General features: G+C 44.6%; 1 protein-coding gene across 1 annotated transcript in view; it reads right to left on the bottom strand.

Annotated features, from left to right (window-relative positions):
• Nucleotides 1-20,410, bottom strand: part of plekhb2 (pleckstrin homology domain containing, family B (evectins) member 2) — a 54,543-nt gene that overhangs the window by 15,439 nt on the left and 18,694 nt on the right. The window contains exon 6 of the mRNA XM_068042000.1: nucleotides 17,763-17,849. Coding sequence (XP_067898101.1) covers nucleotides 17,763-17,849 — 87 coding nt within the window. The remainder of the gene's footprint in view (nucleotides 1-17,762; nucleotides 17,850-20,410) is intronic.

Below are 20,410 nucleotides of genomic sequence, written 5' to 3'. Positions count from 1 at the left end.
ATGTATTAACCAGGTTAAAGCAGATTTATTTATGAGAATTAAGATTACCACAGAAGCCAAGAGACACAAATGGACTCAAAGCTGAGTATAACCTAGTAAATACTCTGAATGAATACTTCCTCTGCATATGTACCAGGGAAGACATGAACCATATGCCTTGGCCAGACAAAGACAGCAAGTAAATTTAATGACTGTTATAATTGAGTGGTCAAATGTGCAGACGATAGCAAACTAGGAGGGACAGTAAAATCCAAGGAGGCAGCTCAAAAGTTACAAAACATCTAAGTGGGCAGAATAGCAGATTAAATTTAATGCAGTAAAGTGCTACAGACAGGAACCAAAACAGTTGACATGCAGATGACATGAATGGTGCTGAAATCACAGAGAATAATGTTGGAAAAAAGACAGATTCAACAGTAAAAATGCCCAACCAATTCAGAGCAATCAACAAAGCCAAAAGGATATTGAATTACACAGCAAAATCACAAGTTAGAGGAGGAAACCAAACTTCGTAGCTCTCTGAGCAGACAACACCTAGAATATGGTGCCCAGTTCTGGTCACCAAGAATTGAGCAGCAGTCAAGCACTGCTGGCATTGCCCAGAAGAGCTCCTGGGCTGATCCTCAGTTTCTGGAGGATAAATTATGAGCAGGCTTCTTTGAGAGCATCGCCCAAACCCACGACTTCAACCACTGAGAAGCGCAGCAGGTGCATGGGAGCACCACCATCAAACAGCAAGCTCCTCTCCAAGTCACATACGATCCCGATTTGGACAGGCGTCTTTCTTCCTTCATCATTGCTGGATCAAAATCCTTAAACTCCCTACCCAACAGCACCACACCGACTGCAGCAGTTCAAGAAGGAAGCTCACCAGTACCTTCTCAAGGGCAAGGAAGGATGGGCAATAAATGATGGCCTTGCCAATGACACCCAGATCCTAAGAATGAGTGAAATAAAGACTGGGATTTTCATTCTATAAAGGAGACACTTCAAAAGGTGCTTTTACAGAGATCATATTAACCCAGATTATTACTTTAAACTAGCAGAACTAGGAGACGTGACCTCAAGTTAGTAAAAGGTAATTTTAGGGCTGATGCCAAGAAATTCTTCTTCACACCAAGTGATCAAAATGTGCAATAAGGGGGAAAAGAGGTTAGAAGCTCCCTAGATGTCTGGACTAAGATGGAAAGAATGCCCTCTTCATATATAATCATCATGAAAAGAACAGTCAGAAATTCTCTAGGTAGCGTTCTCATTGCCTGAGGGTTGCTAATCGTGGCTTATACCATATTATCACTATGGAGCAAGGCAAGGAGGAAGGCCCCAAAAACTACCGCAGCAGAAATTAGCATTACTAATACTTAGGGGGGGGGGGGAAATCAAAAATGAATACACCCACTCAAAATTAAAAAGATCTACACTCTGGAGCATGCTTCTTCCACAGTCTAGCAGCTGCCAAGGTTTCCTGATATGGTGTTTGTACATGTGCCTGGAAGCAGTTCTGCCTTTGCCTTGCAATCAAGGGTAATCTTTAACATAACTGAAACGACCCAACAGCCTGTGGAATGTATTTAAGCCTGAGGGGCTTTGGAACACAGAGCTGTCAATCAAGCAGGATCGAGAGAGATTTTTTACACTTGGTCAATCCTTTCAAGAAACCTCCGGCTCTCTCAACAGGCCAGTAATTCGAATATTTACTGCTATCAGTTGAAAGCATGGGGATGCACATCAGCCCCATCGTTATCCTGAAAGATGTTTAAAAGATCTGAAACCAAGCACTTTGCAACACAGGAACAGACCATTCAGCCCCTCGAGCCTATTTAATAATTCAATTAAAATCAATGCTGATCTGTGCCTGAAGTTCATTGACCCACCTTGGTTTCATATCCCCTGATACCCTTCCATAACAAAATACTATTGATCTGGTACTGAAATTTTCAGTTGCCCCTGGAAACTACTGTCAATCAGTCTAACATCAGTGCTGCAAAAACTACTGGAGACCGTTGTCAATGACAAAAATTAGCTCTCACTCAGAGAAGCATGGGAAAATAAAACACTGCCAGCACAGATTTGGCAAAGGCAAATCCTGTCTGTCTAACCTGATCAAGTTTTTTGAAGTACAGAGTGTCAATGAATGTTTCTTTTGGGCCTCCTTATCTCGAGAGACAATGGATACGCGCCTGGAGGTGGTCAGTGGTTTGTGAAGCAGCGCCTGGAGTGGCTATAAAGGCCAATTCTGGAGTGACAGGCTCTTCCACAGGTGCTGCAGAGAAATTTGTTTGTTGGGGCTGTTGCACAGTTGGCTCTCCCCTTGCGCCTCTGTCTTTTTTCCTGCCAACTACTAAGTCTCTTCGACTCGCCACAATTTAGCCCTGTCTTTATGGCTGCCCGCCAGCTCTGGCGAATGCTGGCAACTGACTCCCACGACTTGTGATCAATGTCACACGATTTCATGTCGCGTTTGCAGACGTCTTTATAACGGAGACATGGACGGCCGGTGGGTCTGATACCAGTGGCGAGCTCGCTGTACAATGTGTCTTTGGGGATCCTGCCATCTTCCATGCGGCTCACATGGCCAAGCCATCTCAAGCGCCGCTGACTCAGTAGTGTGTATAAGCTGGGGATGTTGGCCGCTTCAAGGACTTCTGTGTTGGAGATATAGTCCTGCCACCTGATGCCAAGTATTCTCCGAAGGCAGCGAAGATGGAATGAATTGAGACGTCGCTCTTGGCTGGCATACGTTGTCCAGGCCTCGCTGCCGTAGAGCAAGGTACTGAGGACACAGGCCTGATACACTCGGACTTTTGTGTTCCGTGTCAGTGCGCCATTTTCCCACACTCTCTTGGCCAGTCTGAACATAGCAGTGGAAGCCTTACCCATGCGCTTGTTGATTTCTGCATCTAGAGACAGGTTACTGGTGATAGTTGAGCCTAGGTAGGTGAACTCTTGAACCACTTCCAGAGCGTGGTCGCCAATATTGATGGATGGAGCATTTCTGACATCCTGCCCCATGATGTTCGTTTTCTTGAGGCTGATGGTTAGGCCAAATTCATTGCAGGCAGACGCAAACCTGTCGATGAGACTCTGCAGGCATTCTTCAGTGTGAGATGTTAAAGCAGCATCGTCAGCAAAGAGGAGTTCTCTGATGAGGACTTTCCGTACTTTGGACTTCGCTCTTAGACGGGCAAGGTTGAACAACCTGCCCCCTGATCTTGTGTGGAGGAAAATTCCTTCTTCAGAGGATTTGAACGCATGTGAAAGCAGCAGGGAGAAGAAAATCCCAAAAAGTGTGGGTGCGAGAACACAGCCCTGTTTCACACCACTCAGGATAGGAAAGGGCTCTTGAATGTACTGTACTACATGTATATACGGAATTACAAAAAGGAAGTTGATAAAATACCACATAACCGACTTAGTCAGAAAATAGAAGCACACAAGATTAAAGCATGGTTACCCGACCCGAACCCGATGACGTGTCGGGGTCGGCTCAGGTCGGGTCTCTCCTCCGGGTCCAGTATTCGGGCCCAGGTCGTGTCGGGCTGGACATGGACGGTGCTGCCCTGCTCCGGGAAGTAATCTTCAAATGAACATTCAGGACGTCAAGGCGGAAACGTGCAGTGCTCTGAAATCTGCACTATTCTTCCTGTTTGAAAACATCTCGGTAGCCTCCAGGTGGTCTTATTACCGATGCCCTCATATGAATATCGAGGTGTGAAATGCTCAACTGCACTTACCCCAGCAGCTCAGAGCACACCCAGCCTCAAGTCTCTTTCACTAGATGTTTCATTTAGCCCATATTAGTGTATGGGCGTGTTTTTTTAAAACTTCATTTTAATTGACCACGGGTACATCAACAACTGGAACCTGTATTCGATCACTGGAAAAAAAGTATCCACTTCAAGAAATCATGCAATGTAACAAATAAGCTTCTGAACTGCATCAAGCTCATATATCATTAACAAAAAAAATCTCCGTGGAGAACTCAGGTTGGGAAGTTTAATTCCCCTATTTCCAGATAATTTTAAATCCTTGGACCAAGTATAGATTAAAGCAAGAGCTCAGTTAATGTTTCTGTACTTAATGCAGTTACTGCTATCTTCCCCGGGCTTGTCAGTTCCTCCTGGACTTGACAGATTTCAGAGTGTAAGGGACTGGGCTAACTTCACTTGGGTGCTTTATGTCGGAAATTGCAGCTGTTTCATTCCCCTCCATTCTTCCCACCTCTGATTAAATCCTTATACCCAACCAAAATCGAATACACGTGTCAGGTTCGAGTCGCGCATTTAAAAAAATTTAAAGGGCTCGTGTCGGGTTTTAATTTTATACCTGAGCCAGGATTTACACAAGATTAAAGAGATGGTGGGAAGTATGCAATTAGCTGAGGGATAAGAGACAGAGTAGTGGTGAATGGATGTTTTTCTTTTTGGAGATATGCAGTGGAATCACCCAAGGGTTGATAAGAGGACCATTGCTTTGCTCGTTATACAAAAATGACCTGGACTTGGGTACAGGGAGTACAATTTCAAAGTTTGCAGATGATACAAATTTTGGCAATGTAGTAAACAGTGAATTGTAACACACTTCAGGAGGACAGACTGGTGAAATGGGCAGACACAATTTAATGTGGATAAGTGTGAAATGATGCACAGTGAGGAAGAGAGAGAGATGCAGTATAATCTGAATAGTACTATTTTGAGGAGGTGAAAATTCACAATCTACGAAGGTGGCAGGGCAACTTGATAAGGCGGTTACAACAGCATCGGGATAATTGGATTTGGAATAGGAAGAGTGAATATAAAAATAAGGAAATCATGGTAAACCTTTACAAATCACTGGTTAGGCCTCAGCTGGAGTAGTGTGTCCAATTCAGGGTATGAAGGACATCAAGTCCCTAGAGAGGGTACAGAGGTGGTTTACCAGGATGATACCATAGATGAGTGTCTTCTGTTACATGAAGAGAGATTGCAGAAACTGGGATTGTTCTTTTTGGAGCAGAGGTGGTTAATAAAGGTTTCAAAATGATGGGAGAAACGGTTTCCTCTGACAAGAGAGTCGGTAACCAGAGGTCACAGTTTTAAAATTGACAAAAGAACTGGAGGGGAAATGAGGAGAAATTTCTTCACACAGAGGGTTGTCACACTACCTGAAAAGGGTGATGAAATTAAATAGGAACTTTCAAATGGCAATTGTACATGTACTTTAAGAGGTTGAAGTTGCAGGTATACTGAGAAAAAGCTGAGATGTCATACAATCAGAGTTATGCAGCACAGAAATAGGCCCTTCGGCCCACCATGTCTGTGCTGGCCAAGAAGCACCTATCTATTCTAATCCATTTTCCAGCACTTGGCCCGCAGCCTTGTATCTTCTCCTCTGCACCCGCTCCAGTGCAATCACATCCTTACTATAGTGTGGTGCCCAGAACTGTACACAGTACTCCAGCTATGGCCTAACTAGCGTTTTATACAGCTCCATCATAACCTCCCTGCTCTTATATTCTATGCCTCAGCTAATAAAGGCAAGTATCCCATATGCCTTACTAACCACCTTATCCTTCAGTGATCTATGGACAAGTACACCAATGTCCTTCTGAACTTCCTAGGGTCCTACTATCCACTGTATATTCCCTTGCCTTGTTAGTCCTCCCAAAATGCATCAGCTCACACTTCAAGATTAAATTCCATTTGCCACTGCTCCACCCATCTTACCAACCCATCTATATCACCCTGTAATCTAAGGCTTTCCTCCTCACTATTTACGACACCAATTTTCCTGTCATCTGCAAACTTACTCATCATACCTCCTATAGTCACATCTAAATAATTAATGTACACTACAAACAGCAAGGGTCCTAGCACCGATCCCTGTGGTACACCACTGGTCACAGGCTTCCACCCGCAAAAGCAACCCTCGACCATCACTCTCTGCCTCCTGCTACTAAGCCAATTCTGGATCCAATCTGCCAAATTGCCCTGGATCCCATGGGCTCTTACCTTCTTAACCAATCTTCCATGCGGGACCTTATCAAAAGCATTACTGATGCCCATGTAGACTACATCAACTGCCTTACCCTCATCTACATATCTAGTCACCTCCGAAAAATACAAGTTAGTTAGACACGATCTCCCATTGACAAAGCCATGCTGACGATCCCTGATTAATCCCTGCCTCTCCAAGTGGAGATTAATCTTGTCCCTCAACAATTTTTTCCAATAGTTTCCCAACCACTGATGTTAGACTCACCGGCCTGTAATTACCTGGTTTATCCCTGCTACCCTTCTTGAATAATGGTACCACATTCACTGGCCTCCAATCCTCTGGTACCTCTCCTGTCGCCAGAGAGGATTTGAAAATTTGTGTCAGAGCCCCTGCTATCTCCTCCCTTGCCTCACATCGCAGCCTGGGATACATCTCATCTGGGCCTGCGGATGTATCCACTTTTAAGCCCGCTAAAACTGCTAGTACTTCCTCCCTTTCAATGCTAATATGTTCAAGTACATCACAATCCCCCTCCCTGATCTCTACACCTACATCATCCTTCTCCATAGTGAACACAGATGAAAAGTAATAATTTAAAGCCTCACCTATGTCCTCCGGCTCCACACACAGATTGCCTCTTTGGTTCCTAATGGGCCCTACTCTTTCCCTGGTTATCCTCTTGCCCTTAACATACTTATAAAACGCCTTAGGATTTTCCTTTATCTTGCCCGCCAGTGTTTTTTTTCACGTCCCCTCTTCGTTCTAATTACTTTAAGTACCCCCCTATTCTTTCTATACTCCTCTAGAGCCTCCACTGTTTTCAGCGCTCCGAATCTGCCATAAGCTTCCTTTTTTACCTTATCCAATCCTCTATATCCCTTGACATCCAGGATTCCCTGGACTTGTTGGTCCTACCCTTCATCTTAACGGGTACATGTTGGCTCTGAACTCTCACTATTTCCTTTTTGTATGACTCCCACTGGTCTGATGTAGATTTTCCTACAAGTAGCTGCTCCCAGTCCACTTTGGCTAAATCCTGTTTTATCATATTGAAATCAGCCTTCCCCCAATTCAGTACCTTTATTTCCAGTCCAGCTTTGTCCTTTTCCATAACTACCTTAAATCTTACAGGGTTATGGTCACTATCCCCGAAATGCTGCCTCACTGACACTTCTACCATTTGTCCGGCTTCATTCCCTAGGATTAGGTCCAGTACTGCCCCTTCTCTTGCAGGGCTTTCTACATACTGGCTCAAAAAGATCTCCTGTATGCATTTTAAGAATTCCACCCCCTTTAAACCTTTTGCACTAAGACTATCCCAGTTGATATTGGGGAAGTTGAAATCCCCTATCATTATCCTGTTATTTTTTATACCTCTCAGATTTGCGTACATATCTGCTCCTCTATCTCTCCCTGACTGTTTGGAGGCCTGTAGTACACTCCCAGGCAAGTGATTGCCCCCTTTTTGTTTTTAAGTTCTACCCATTTGGCCTCATTTGAGAAATCTTCTAAGATATCATCCCTTCTTACTGCAGTATTTGACTCCTTGATCAACATTGCAATGCCACCTCCTCTTTTACCCACTCACCTGTCACGCCTAAAGTTTCTATACCCTGGAATATTGAGCTGCCAGTCCTGCCCCTCCCTCAACCATGTCTCTGTGATAGCAATATCATATTCCCATGTGTGAATCAACACCCTCAATTCATCTGCCTTACAAGTAAGACTCCTTGCATTAAAATGGATGCAATCCAGTCTTGCATTTTTCACTTGAGCCTTAACAGGTCTAGATTTGCTCTGCCTTCCAGACTGACTCAGTTTCTCTTGTATACTGTGCCTCCACTCTGTATCCCATCCCCCTGCCAAATTAGTTTAAACACCCAAAAAAAGCATTAGCAAATCTCCCAGCAAGGATGTTGGTCCCGTCCCAGTACAGGTCCCACCTTTGCCAGAAACAGACCCAGTGATACAGGAAACGAAAGCCCTCCCTCCTGCACCACCTCCTCAGCCACACAGTCATCTGCTCTATCCTCCTATTCCTATACTCACTAGCACGTGGCACCGGGAATAATCCAGAGATTACAACCTTTTGAGGTCCTGCTTTTTAATCTGCTACCTAGCTCCCTAAATTCTTGTTGCAGGACCTCACCCCTCTTTCTATCTATGTTGTAATGGTACAGTGAGGGATTAGTCAGGCCACGTGGTAGAAAACATTTCTGATGTTGTTGGCCAACAATTTTGAGTTGCTAGATTTGTTCTGAATCTAACTCATTTAGCACAGTGGGCGTATCACACACTACATGATGGAGGTTATCCTCAGCAAGAAGACGGGACTTAATCTTCACAAGGACCATATGGCGGTCAGACCTACCAATACCATCAACGACAGATGCATCTGCAACAGGTGGAATGGCGAGGGCGGGGTCAAATAGGTATTCCCTCTTGTTGGTTCACTCACCATTAGCCACAGGCCCAGTCTGGCAGATATGTTCTTTAGGACTCAGCCACCTCAGTCAGTCGTGGTGCTGCTGAACCATTCTTGGTGATGGACATTGAAGCCCCCCACCCAGAGTACATTCTGTGCCCTTGCTATCCTCAGTGCTTCTTCCAAATTGTGTTCAACATGAATGAATGCTGATTGTTCAGCTGAGGGAGGGTGGTAGGTGGCAGGAAGTTCCATTGCCCATGTTTGACCTGATGTCAAAGCATTATGGGGACTGAAGTCAATGTTGAGGACTCCCAAGGCCACTGCTTCTCAACTGTATATCATGATGCTGCCACCTCTAGTGAGGTGGGTCTGTCCTGCCAGTGGAACAGGACATACACCAGAATCTTAGAATTAAAAGTGCAGAAGGAGGCCATTTGACCCATGGTGTCCACACTGGCTCTCTGAAAGAACAATTTACTCAGTTCCATTCCCTGTAACCCTGCACATCCTTCCTTTTCATATAACAGTCCAATTCCCTTTCGAATGCTTCAATTGAACCTTCCTCTACGACACTCAGGCAGTACATTCCAGACCTTAACAACTCGCTGCGTGAAAATGTTATTCCTCATTCACTTTTGCTTCTCTTATCAAATACTTTAAATCTGTGCCTTCTCGTTCTCGATCCTTTCACAAGTGGGAACAGTTTATCCCTATCTACTCTGTCCAGACCCCTCATGATTTTGAATACCTCTATCAAATCACCTCTCAGCCTTCTCTTCTCCAAGGAATACAGTCCTAACTTCTCCAATCTATCTTCATAACTGAAGTTTCTCATCCCTGGAACCATTCTCATAAATCTTTTCTGTACTCTCTCCAATGCCCTCACGTCTTTCCGCAAGTGCGGCGCCCAGAACTGGACGCAATATTCCAGCTGAGGCCGAACTAGTGTCTTATACAAGTTGAACATAACTTCCTTGCTCTTGCACTCTATGCCCCTATTAGTAAAGCCCAGGATACTGTATGCTTTATTAACAATTTGCTCAACCTGCCCTGCCACCTTCAATGACTTATGCACATATATACTAGGTCACTCTGCTCCTGCACCCCCTTTAGAATTGCAGCCTTTATTTTGTATTGTCTCTCCATGTTTTTCCTGCCAAAATGAATCAATTCACATTTCTCTGCATTGAACATCATCTGCCACCTGTCTGCCCATTCCACCAACTTGTCTATGTCCTTTTGAAGTTCCACACTACCCTCCTCACAGTTCACAATGCTTCCAAGTTTCGTATCATCTGGAAACTTTGAAATTGGGCCCTGTACATCGAGGTCTAGGTCATTAATATATATCAGGAAAAGCAAGGGTCCCAACACCGACCCCTGGGGAACTCCACTACAAACCTTCCTCCAGCCCAAAAAATATCCATTAACCACTACTCTTTTTTTCCTGTCACTCAGTCAATTCCATATCCATGTTGCTACTGTCCCATCTATTCCATGAGCTATAAGTTTGCTCACAAGTCTGTTGAGTGGCACTGTATCAAACACCTTTTGAAAGTCCATGTACACCACAACAGCATTACCCTCATCAACCCTCCCTGAAGAGGAGCTGCCTTTCCTTAATTAAACCACATTTGCCCACGTGACTATTAAGTTTGTCCCGAATTATTGTTTCTAGCAGTTTCCCTACCACTGAAGTTAAACTGACTGGCCTGTAGTCGCTGGGCTTACTTTTACACCCTTTTTTGAACTAGAGTGTAATGTTTGCAATTCTCCAGTCCTCTGGCACCAGCCCCGAGTCCAAGGAAGACTGAAAAATTATGGCCAGTGCCTCCACGATTTCCACCCTCACTTCCCTCAGTATCCTTGGATGCATCTCATCCAGTCCTGCTGCCTTAACCACTTTAAGTACAGACACCCTATCTAATACATCCTCCATCAATTTTAAACCCTTCTAGTGTCTGAATTACCTCCTCTTTCAACATTACCAAGGAAGAAGATGCAACCCAGGCAAAGACAGATGCAAAGTATTCATCCAATACCTGAGCTATGCCCTCTGCCTCCATGTGTAAATCCCCCTTCTGGTCCCCAACAGGCCCCACTCCTCCTTTTACCACATTTTTATTATTTATATGTCTATAGAAACCTTTGGGATTTCCTTTGATGCTAGCTGCCAGTCTCTTTTTATGCTGTCTCTTTGCTTCTCACTTCCCCTCTGGACCTTCTATATTCAGCCTGGTTCTCAATAGTATTTTCTACCTGGCATCAGTCATAAATCTGCAATGCTCTCCATAATCTTTTTCTTAATCTCTACCGCTCGTCATTCAGGGAGCTCTGGATTTGTTTGCCCTACCTTTCCCCATCGAGAGATCATACCTTGACTGGGCCCAAACAATCTCTCATTTGAAGGCAGCCCATTGTTCATCTACCAGTTTTCCTGCCAGCTTTTAATTCCAATTCATTTGTCCCATCTCCATTCTTACCACATTGCAGTTGGCCTTCCCCCAGTTAATTCTTACCCTGGATTGCTCTTTGTCCTTTTCCACCTTCAGCCTAAACCTTATGATACAATGATCACTGTCCCCTAAATGCTCTCCTACTGGTACTTGATTCAATTGGCCCACCTCATTGCAAGAACTAGGTCTAGCAGTGCCTCCTTTCTCGTTGGACTGGAAACATACTGCTGTAGAAAGTTTTCTTGAACAGAATCTAGGAAATCTTGCCCCTTCGCTGCCCTTTACACCATCATTCCAGTCCAGGTTTGGATAATTCAAGTCCCCATTATAACTATCCTATAATTTTTGCACCTTTCTAATTTCCATGCAAATTTGTTCCTCCACATCTTTCCCACTCGCTGGAGGCCTGTAGACAACACTGAGCAATGTAACTACACCTTTTTTGTTCCTTAGCTCTAGCCAAATTGATTCTGTCCTTGACCCCTCTGGGACATCCTTTCTCTCCAAAACGGCAATGCTCTCCTTAATCAATACCGCCAACCCTCCCCCTTTTTCCTCTTTCCTATCTTTCCTGAACACCTTGTATCCAGAAATATTTAGCGCCCAGTCTTGTCCTTCTTTGAGCCAGGTCTCTGTTGCAGCCACATCATATTTCCACACGGCAATCTGTGCTTGTACCTCACCAATCTTATTAACCACATGCACATTAACCCTGATTTAGACTTAATTACATTCTCCCTCACTCTGACCCCACTCTAGTGCTATCTATCTCTCAGTATTCTGTGCACCTTGGTATTCCTGATATTTGCCCCTGACAAGTTACCAGTTTTGCTTCCCTCTGATCTGAGCTGCCTCTCAAGGTTCCCATCCCCCTGCCAATCTAGTTTAAATGCTCTCCAACAGCACTAGCAAATCTCCCTGCAAGAATATTAGCCCCAGTCCTGCTAAGACGCATCTTGTCCCGTCCATCTTGTACAGGTCCCACCTGCCCCAGAACTGGTCCCAATGCCTCAGAAATCCGATGCCCTCCCTCCTACACCAGGTTCTCCAGCCACGTGTTCAATTGCTCAATTCTCCTATTGCTATGCTCAATCGCACGTGGGACTGGGAATAATCCTGAGATTACTGCTTTTGAGGTCCTGCTTTTAATCTCCTTCCTAGCTCCCTAAAATTTGCTTTCAGGACCTCACCCCCCTCCCCTTCTTCACTACATCATTGGTGCCAATGTGGACCACGACCTCTGGCTATTCACCATCCCCCAGCAGGATGTCCTGCAGCCACTCTGACATTCCTGACCCTGGCAGCAGGGTGGCCACACACTAGCCTGGTGTGTCAACAGCCACAGAAACTCCTGTCTGTCCCCCTAACTACAAATCTCTAATCACTACTGCTCTTCCGCTCTTCTTCCTCCCCTCCTATGCAGCAGGGTGGTGGTGCCATGAACTTGGCTCTGACTGCACTCCTTTGAGGAACCATCACCCTCACCAGTATCCAGGATGGAAAACTGATTAGCGAGCAAGATCGTCCCAGGGCACTCCTGCACTACTTTCCTGATCCTCTTAGACTGCCTAGCAGTCACTCATTCCCTATCTGCCTGCATGCTCCTAACCTGTGGTGTGACCACCTCCCTAAACATGCGATCCACATAATTCTCTGCCTTGCAGATGTGGTACAGTGACCCCAGCTGCTGCTCGAGTTCTGAAACCCAGAGCTCAAGCTTCTACAGCCGGTGACATTTTTATTTTTTTATTTATTTATTGAGAGATACAGCACTGAAACAGGCCCTTCGGCTACCAAGTCTGTGCCAACCAACAATCACCCATTTACACTAATCCTACATTAACCCCATATTCTCTACCACATCCCCACCATTCTCCTACCACCTACCTACACTAGGGACAATTTACAATGGCCAATTTACCTGTCAACCTGCAAGTCTTTAGCTGTGGGAGGAAACCGGAGCACCCGGTGGAAACCCACGCAGACACAGGGAGAACTTGCAAACTCCGTACAGGCAGTACCCGGAATCGAACCCGGGTCGCTAGAGCTGTGAGGCTGCGGTGCTAACCACTACACCACTGTGCCGCCTGCAGATGTGTTTGTCTAGGACACATGGAGCATCCATGACTTCCCACATTCCACAGGATGGTGATGGAGAAGTCTGGGACATTGGCTGTAAGGCATCACTCTGTGTGCATGACTTGTCAGACTGGTGCTTCACTAGCCTGTGGGACAGCTTTCTTAACTTTGGTACAAGTGTCAAAGGTGTTAGCGAGGAGAACTTTGCAGGATTGTCTGGTCCAGCTGTGCCTTTGTCCTACACAAATCCTGTGCCTAGGTCAATACAGGGTGGCCATATTCATGCTTGCAATTTTTTCTAGCAGTTTGATACAACTGAGTGACTTTTTAGGCCGCTTCAGAGAACATTTAAGAGTCAACCACATTTCTGTAAATCTGGAGTCCAAGCATCTACAGCTCTCTGGGGTTGAAAATTCCAAAAGATTCACAACCGTTTGAAGAGATTTCTCCTTATTTCAGTCATAAATGGCTGAACTCTTATTCTGGTACTGTGACCCTCAATTCTAGTTTCCCCAGCCAGGGATAACAGCCTCCCAGCATCTACCCTGTCAAGCCTTTTAAGAATTTTATGCATTTTAATTAGATGGCCTCATTCTTTTAAACTCCAGGGAATATAAGCCTGGTCTACTCAATTTCTCCTCGTAACACAATCCCCACATCAGTGCAAGGGACAAGGCTGAAATATTCGCAGCCAACTTCTGCCAGAAGTGCCAAGTGAATGATCCATCTCGGCCTCCTCCTGAGGTCCCCAGCATCACAGATGCTAGCCTTCAGCCAATTAAATTCACTCCACGTGAAATCAAGAAATAGCTGAAGGTACTGGATACTGCAAAGGCCATGGGCCCTGACAACATCGCAGCCTGAGTACTGAAGACGTGCTGCAGAACTAGCCACACCCCTAGCCAAGCTGTTCTAGTACAGCTACAACACTGGCATCTACCTGACAATGTGGAAAATTGCCCAGGTATGATCCATCCACAAAAAGGACAAATCCAGCCTGGCCAATTACTGACCCATTAGTCTACTCTCAATCAGCAAAGTGATGGAAGGGGTCGTTGACAGTGCTATCAAGCAACACTTGTTCAGTAATAACCTGTTCGTCGAGCTTCAGTTTTAGTTCTGCCAGGGGCAACCAACTCCTGAGCTTATTACATCCTTGGTCCAAACATGGACAAAAGAGCTGAACTCCAGAGGTGAGCGGAGAGTGATTGGCCTTGACATCATACGAACGTACAAATTAGGAGCAGGAGTAGGCCACTCAGCCCTTTGAGCCTGCTCTGCCATTCAATAATCTATGCCACTCAGCCCTTTGAGCCTGCTCTGCCATTCAATAATCTATCTACCTCTGCCTTAAAAATATTCAAAGACTCAACTGCCACCGCCTTTTGAGGAAGAGAATTCCAAAGACACTCGACCTTCAAAGAAAAAAATTCTCATCTGTCTTAAAAGGGCGACTGCTTATTTTTAGACAGTGACCCCTAGTTCTAGATTCTCCCACAAGGGGAAACATCCTTTCCACATCCCCCCATGTCAAGGCCCCTCAGGATCTTACATGTTTCAAATCAAGTCGCCTCTTACTGTTCTACACTCAAGTGGATACAAGCCTAACCTGTCCAATCTTTCCTTTCAAGACAGCCCACCCATTCCAGGTATTAGTCTAGTAAACCTTCTCTGTACTGCCTCCAATGCATGTACATCCTTCCTTAAATGAGACCAGAACTGTACACAGTACTCCAGATGTGGTCTCACTAATGCCCTGTATAGCTGAAGCATAACCACTCTACTTTTGTATTCAATTCCCCTCGCGATAAACGATAACCTTGTATTAGCTTTCCTAATACCTGCATACTAACCTTTGCGATTCATGCACTAGGACACCCAGATCCCTCGGCATCTCAGAGCTGTGCAATCTCTCACCATTTAGATAATATGTTTCTTTTTTATTCTTCCTGCCAAGTGGACAATTTCACACTTCCCCACATTATACTCCATTTGCCAGGCCTTTGCCCATTCACTTATCCTATCTATATCCCTTTGTAGCCCCCTTATGTCCTCTTCACAACCTACTTTCCTACCTATCTTTGTGTCATCAGCAAATTCAGCAACCATACCTTCGGTCCCTTCATCTAAGTCACTTATGTAAATTGTAAAAAGTTGAGGCCCCAGCACAGATCCCTGTGGCACACCACTCGTTACATCCTGCCAACCAAAAAATTATCCATTTATGCCAACTCTCTAATTTCTGTTTGCTAACCAATCCATGCGCTCTTATTTTCTGCAATAACCTTTGATGTGGCACCTCATCAAATGCCTTCTGGAAATCTAAGTACAATACATCCACCGGTTCCCCTTTATCCACAGCACATGTAACTCCCTCAAAGAACTCCAATAAATTGGTTGAACATGATTTCCCTTTCACAAAACCATGTTGACTCTGCCTGATTACCTTGAATTTTTCTAAATGCCCTGCTAGAATGTCTTTATAGTAGTTTCGAACATTTTCCCTCAGGATGTTAAGCTAACTGGCCTGTAGTTTCCTGCTTTCGGTCTCCCTCCTCTTTTTGAATAAAGAAGTTACATTCACTATTTTCCAATCTAACGGAACCTTCCTCAAATCTAGGGAATTTTGAAAAATTAAAACTAGCGCATCAACTATCTCACTAGCCACTTCTTTAAACACCCTAGGATGAAGTCCATCAAGACCCGGAGACTTGTCAGCCCGCAGCTCCAACAATTTGTTCAGTACAACTTCCCTGGTGATTGTAATTTTCTCCCTCCCTTCCATTTCCTGACTTAGAGCTAATACTGGGATGTTACTTGCATCCTCAATAGTGAAGACTGATGCAAAATATCTGTTCAATTCATCTGCCATCTCCTTATTATCCATTAATTCCCCAGACTCACTTTCTATAGGACCAACGCTCACTTTGTTAACTCTTCTTTTTTTACATCAAGGCAGCATTTGATCAAGTGTGACATCAAGGAGCCCTAGCAAAATCGAAGTCAATGAGAATCGGGGGGGAACTCTCCACTGGTTGGAATTATACCGAGCACAAAGGAAGATGGTTGTGGTTGTTGGAAGCCAAACATCTCAGCCCCAGGACAAAGCTGCAGAGTTCCTCAGGTCAGTGTTCAAGGCCCAAACATCTTCAGCTGCGTCATCAATGACCTTCTTTCCATCATAAGGTTAGAAGTGGCAATGTCCGCTGACCATTGCAGTGTTCCATACCATTTGCTACTGCTTAGACACTGAAGAAGTCCGTGCACACATGCAGTAAAACCTGGACAACATCCAGGCTTGTGCAGTTAAGTGGCAAGTTAACATTCACACACCATCTCCAACAAGAGAGAATCTAACCATCTCCCCTTGATGGTCAATGCCATTACCATCGCTGAAACCCCAACTATCAACATACTGGGGGTTACCATTGGCCAGAAACATAACTGGACGAGCTACATAAATACTGTGGCGACAAGAGCAGGTCAGAGGCTGGGAATTCTGGAGGTGGGTCCCGACTCCCCAAAGCCTGCCCACCATCTATAAGACACAAGTCAGGTGTGTGACGGAATACTCTCTATTTGCCTGGATGGGTGCAGCTCCAACAACACTCAAGAGCTTGATAACATTCAGGACACAACAGCCCACTTGATCAGCACCCCATCTACCACCTAAAATATTCACTCTCTCCACCACTGGCACACAGTGGCAGCAGTATGAATCATATATAAGATGCACTACTACTCACCAAGGCTCCTTCCAAATCGTCGACCTCTACCACCTAGAAGGACAAGGGCAGCGGACCCATGGGAACACCACCACCTGCAAGTTCCCCAAGCCACACACCATCCTGCCTTGGAACCATAGTTGCCATCCCATTACTATCACTGGGTCGAAATACCTAGAACTTCCTTCCTAACAGCACTGTGGGCACACCTACACCACATGGACTGCAGCGGTTCAAAGCAGTCATCATCTTCTGAAGGACAATTAGGGATGGACAACAAAAGCTGGCCCTGCCAGCGCCACTCACATCCCGAGAACGAAATTTTAAAAGTGAATTTCTATTTTAAATCAGATTGACAGATTTTTGTTAATCAAAGGTATAAGGACTTTGGGGCAGAAGCGAAGATAGAATTAGTTGTAAATTAGCCATGATCTCACTGAACAGCTGAACAGGCTCGAGGGGCTAAATGCCTACTCCTGTTACCATGTAGCATCTCCAGCCCATCCATAAATCAAAGCTAGTCTGCGCAAAGTATGGTAATCTCCCCTTCTCCACCTCAAAAGAAAAACAAAAGCTACATCAGTGAGGAAACTATGCTGAAGCCCAAGCTCCCACCCACTAAGAGCAAAAATCAAGATCCCGAGTGGAAGTATCTATGCTGAGGTAAACTCCCTCCCTTTGCTCCCATTCCCTTTCAGTGACCTTTCCCACCTCCCCCCCCACCTGACCCTCTCCCCTTTCCAGCCTCCATGTCTAACTTTCCCCATCCTCCTCCACACCCCAATCATCCCCTGCCCCAGTCTCTCATCTCTCCAGTTCACCTTCCTCCATATCTACCATTCCCATTTCCCACTCTCCTTCCTTCCCCCAACTGTCCCCTTCCATGCTCCCTCCCTCCTCCCCCTTCCTGGATCCAATTATACCCGCTGCTCTGTAACCCTGCTTGACCTGAACACTGCACTCCATCTCAACTCCCAAACTACAAGGCCGCAGGTATTCAATGCTTCGGCAACCCAGAACAAACTAGACGGAGCAAAACTACATGTGAGATAGAAACTAGCATCCAATGCAAAGGATAGCATCAGTAGCTGTATTTACCTGTGGTGGTGCTGCGGGATAAGCTGTGTAGGCTGGGGGAGCAGAGGCATAAACAGCGTCATCCATGAGAATTTCAGGACCAAAGTTCTGTAATGAGTCATGAACAAGGTTTATTCTTAACTTTCTAAGAATCTAAAACTGTTACTATAACAAATTCTGCTACTAGAAAACATTTTTAAAAACTATAGTCCGATGATGTATATCCCTTCCATAGGATCCTCTTAAAAACCACAAAACCTAGTTGGTACAGTACGCATTCAGAACTATTGACAACTCATTCAACATTTACTCTATGTTTCACGCATGAAGCCCATGCAAATATATTGTGCATAAACCACAGTGGAGGATCAAATCTCTTCTGAAGATCACGATATGATAGAGGCTCTACTATATTTGATACTGAAGCTACCATATAAAACTGCTCACACTCGTGATCAACAGGTCCTGTGTACACCCACCAGTGTTAGCAGTTCCCTCACGTAGCCTAGGTTTTTCCCATCATGCCTCATGTTATTTTGTTCTATTGCAGCTGAGGCCATGACCAATTTGTAAGCCCCGATTCTTGGGTGGGGAAAGAGCCCAAGCTTCCTAGTTATGTTACGACCAAGATGGGAGGAGTGCACTGTCTCTTCCAGTCCCGCTCGTCGGCAGGTCACACCATATGTTTTAAAAAACATTTACCTAGTCACAGATTCGGTCAATTCTATCCTCTACTCTATCCCAGAATTTTTTTTAAAAACAGGTTTCTTAAACAACAAAATCATCAGTTTATCATCAAAGACTTATCCAGTAATGAAGCAAAGCATTAACACGACTGAAATATCAAAGTTTCCTTTTTAAATGGCGCGCGCGCGCGAGAAGACAGACACACACACACACACCCCAATTGCACTGAACACAATATTATCCCCAAACAGAAAGCCAACCTCCTGACCTCTATAAACCTGGACATTTGGCTTCTCTGTAAAGATCTTCCCCAGGTCACCAAGGTTTCTGTTGTTTATTGAGGTTGTTTCAAACAACATGTCAAGTGTTCTTTCAGTGAACTTGGTAAAAACACATTCATGGAATCTTTTCAGTTTTAACACAAGTCCTCAAAAAAATGAAAGCACTTTCATAACACCTCCTTATTCTTTTAGTCTAACCTTGGTTAAGTTTCTCAAATCTCGTAGGGATACATCCTCGTTCTGCAGAAAGGTCGTAACAACTGACAAAGACATTCCGGTAGTCTAAACTTTATTCAAATGCACAAGAAACCTGTTTTTTACCTTTCCTCTTTTCAATTATTCCCTCACTGACAATTGCATGTCGTCGACTTTTGGGTTATCCCGCACAGAGCCCCAACTATATGTTATGACCGAGGTGGGAGGAGTGCACTGTCTTTTCTAGTCCCAATTCTCCTCCAGTCACAAGATACATTTAAAAAAATGTTTACCCAGTTACTGATTCGGTCAACCATAAACACTACTCATCATCCCAGAATGAAATACACCAAAGAGGTTTCTTTAATAAAGAACAAAATCAGTTTATCCAACAAGACTTAACCTGTAACAAAGCAAAGCATTAACACACAGATTGAAATATGAAAGTTCCCTTTTTAAATTATACACACATTAAAAAAACACAAAATATCTCTGCCAAGGTCTGTTCCAAAAAAAGAACATTTTGGCCAAATACTTGCTAATTCTTGTTAAAAAAATGATATGGAAGGAAGTCAGTTGTCCCTTTTGGTTTGGCGTCCGGGTATACAGAGACAAGGCACTGGAATCTTGGCTAAAGCAGTTCTTTTCAGGCAGCATTGAGAATTAATCTGGCAGGTTTTTCCAGCTTCTCAAGAGAGAAGCAGCACCAGGGATTTAAGCTCTCCCACACTGGATCTTTGCAGGGTTTGTTCATAGATGTAGAGAAAGAGGTGAGCTGGGTGATTTCTTTTTCCTTGGCAGGCCAAACGCCAACTGTCTTCAAAACAATTGAATGGAAAACAATATCTTTCCCCATCAGAAAGTCAATGTCTTGACCTCCATAAACCTTGGTATGCGGCTTCTCTGTAAACATCTTCCTCAGGTCACCGAAGTTTATGTTGTTTATTGAGCTGAAAGTACAGGTTGTTTTCAAACAACATCTCAAGTGTCCTTTCAGTGAACTTGGTAAAAAAAAAACACATCTACGGGATTGGAACATGGGAGGAGTAGGCCATTCAGTCCATCGAGCCTGCCCCACCATTCAATATGATCATGGCTGATCATCCACTTGAATGCCTTTTTCCCCCACACGATCCTCATATGCCCTTATGTCATTTGTACTGAGAAATCTCTGCTTTAAACATACTCAATGACTGAGCTTCCATAGCCCTCTGGGGTAGAGAATTCCAAAGATTCACAACCCTCTGAAAAAAGAAATTTCTCCTCATCTCTGTCCTAAGTGGCTTCCCCCTTACTCTGAAATGGTGTCCCTGGTTGCAGACTCCCCAACCAGGGAAAATATCTTAGCTGCATTTACCCTGTCTATCCCTTTAACTATTTTGTAGGTTTTAATGAGATCACCTCTCAATCTTCAAAACTCTAGAGAATACAGGCCCAGTTTCCCCAATCTCTCTTCATAGGACAGTCCTGTCATCCTGGGAACAAGTCTGGTGAACCTTTGTTGCA

This window comes from Heterodontus francisci, chromosome 11 (genome assembly GCF_036365525.1).
Source record: "Heterodontus francisci isolate sHetFra1 chromosome 11, sHetFra1.hap1, whole genome shotgun sequence".
NCBI classification, from domain to species: domain Eukaryota; kingdom Metazoa; phylum Chordata; class Chondrichthyes; order Heterodontiformes; family Heterodontidae; genus Heterodontus; species Heterodontus francisci.
Note: the sequence above shows the minus strand (reverse complement) of the source record. Positions and strands in the feature narration are given on the sequence as shown.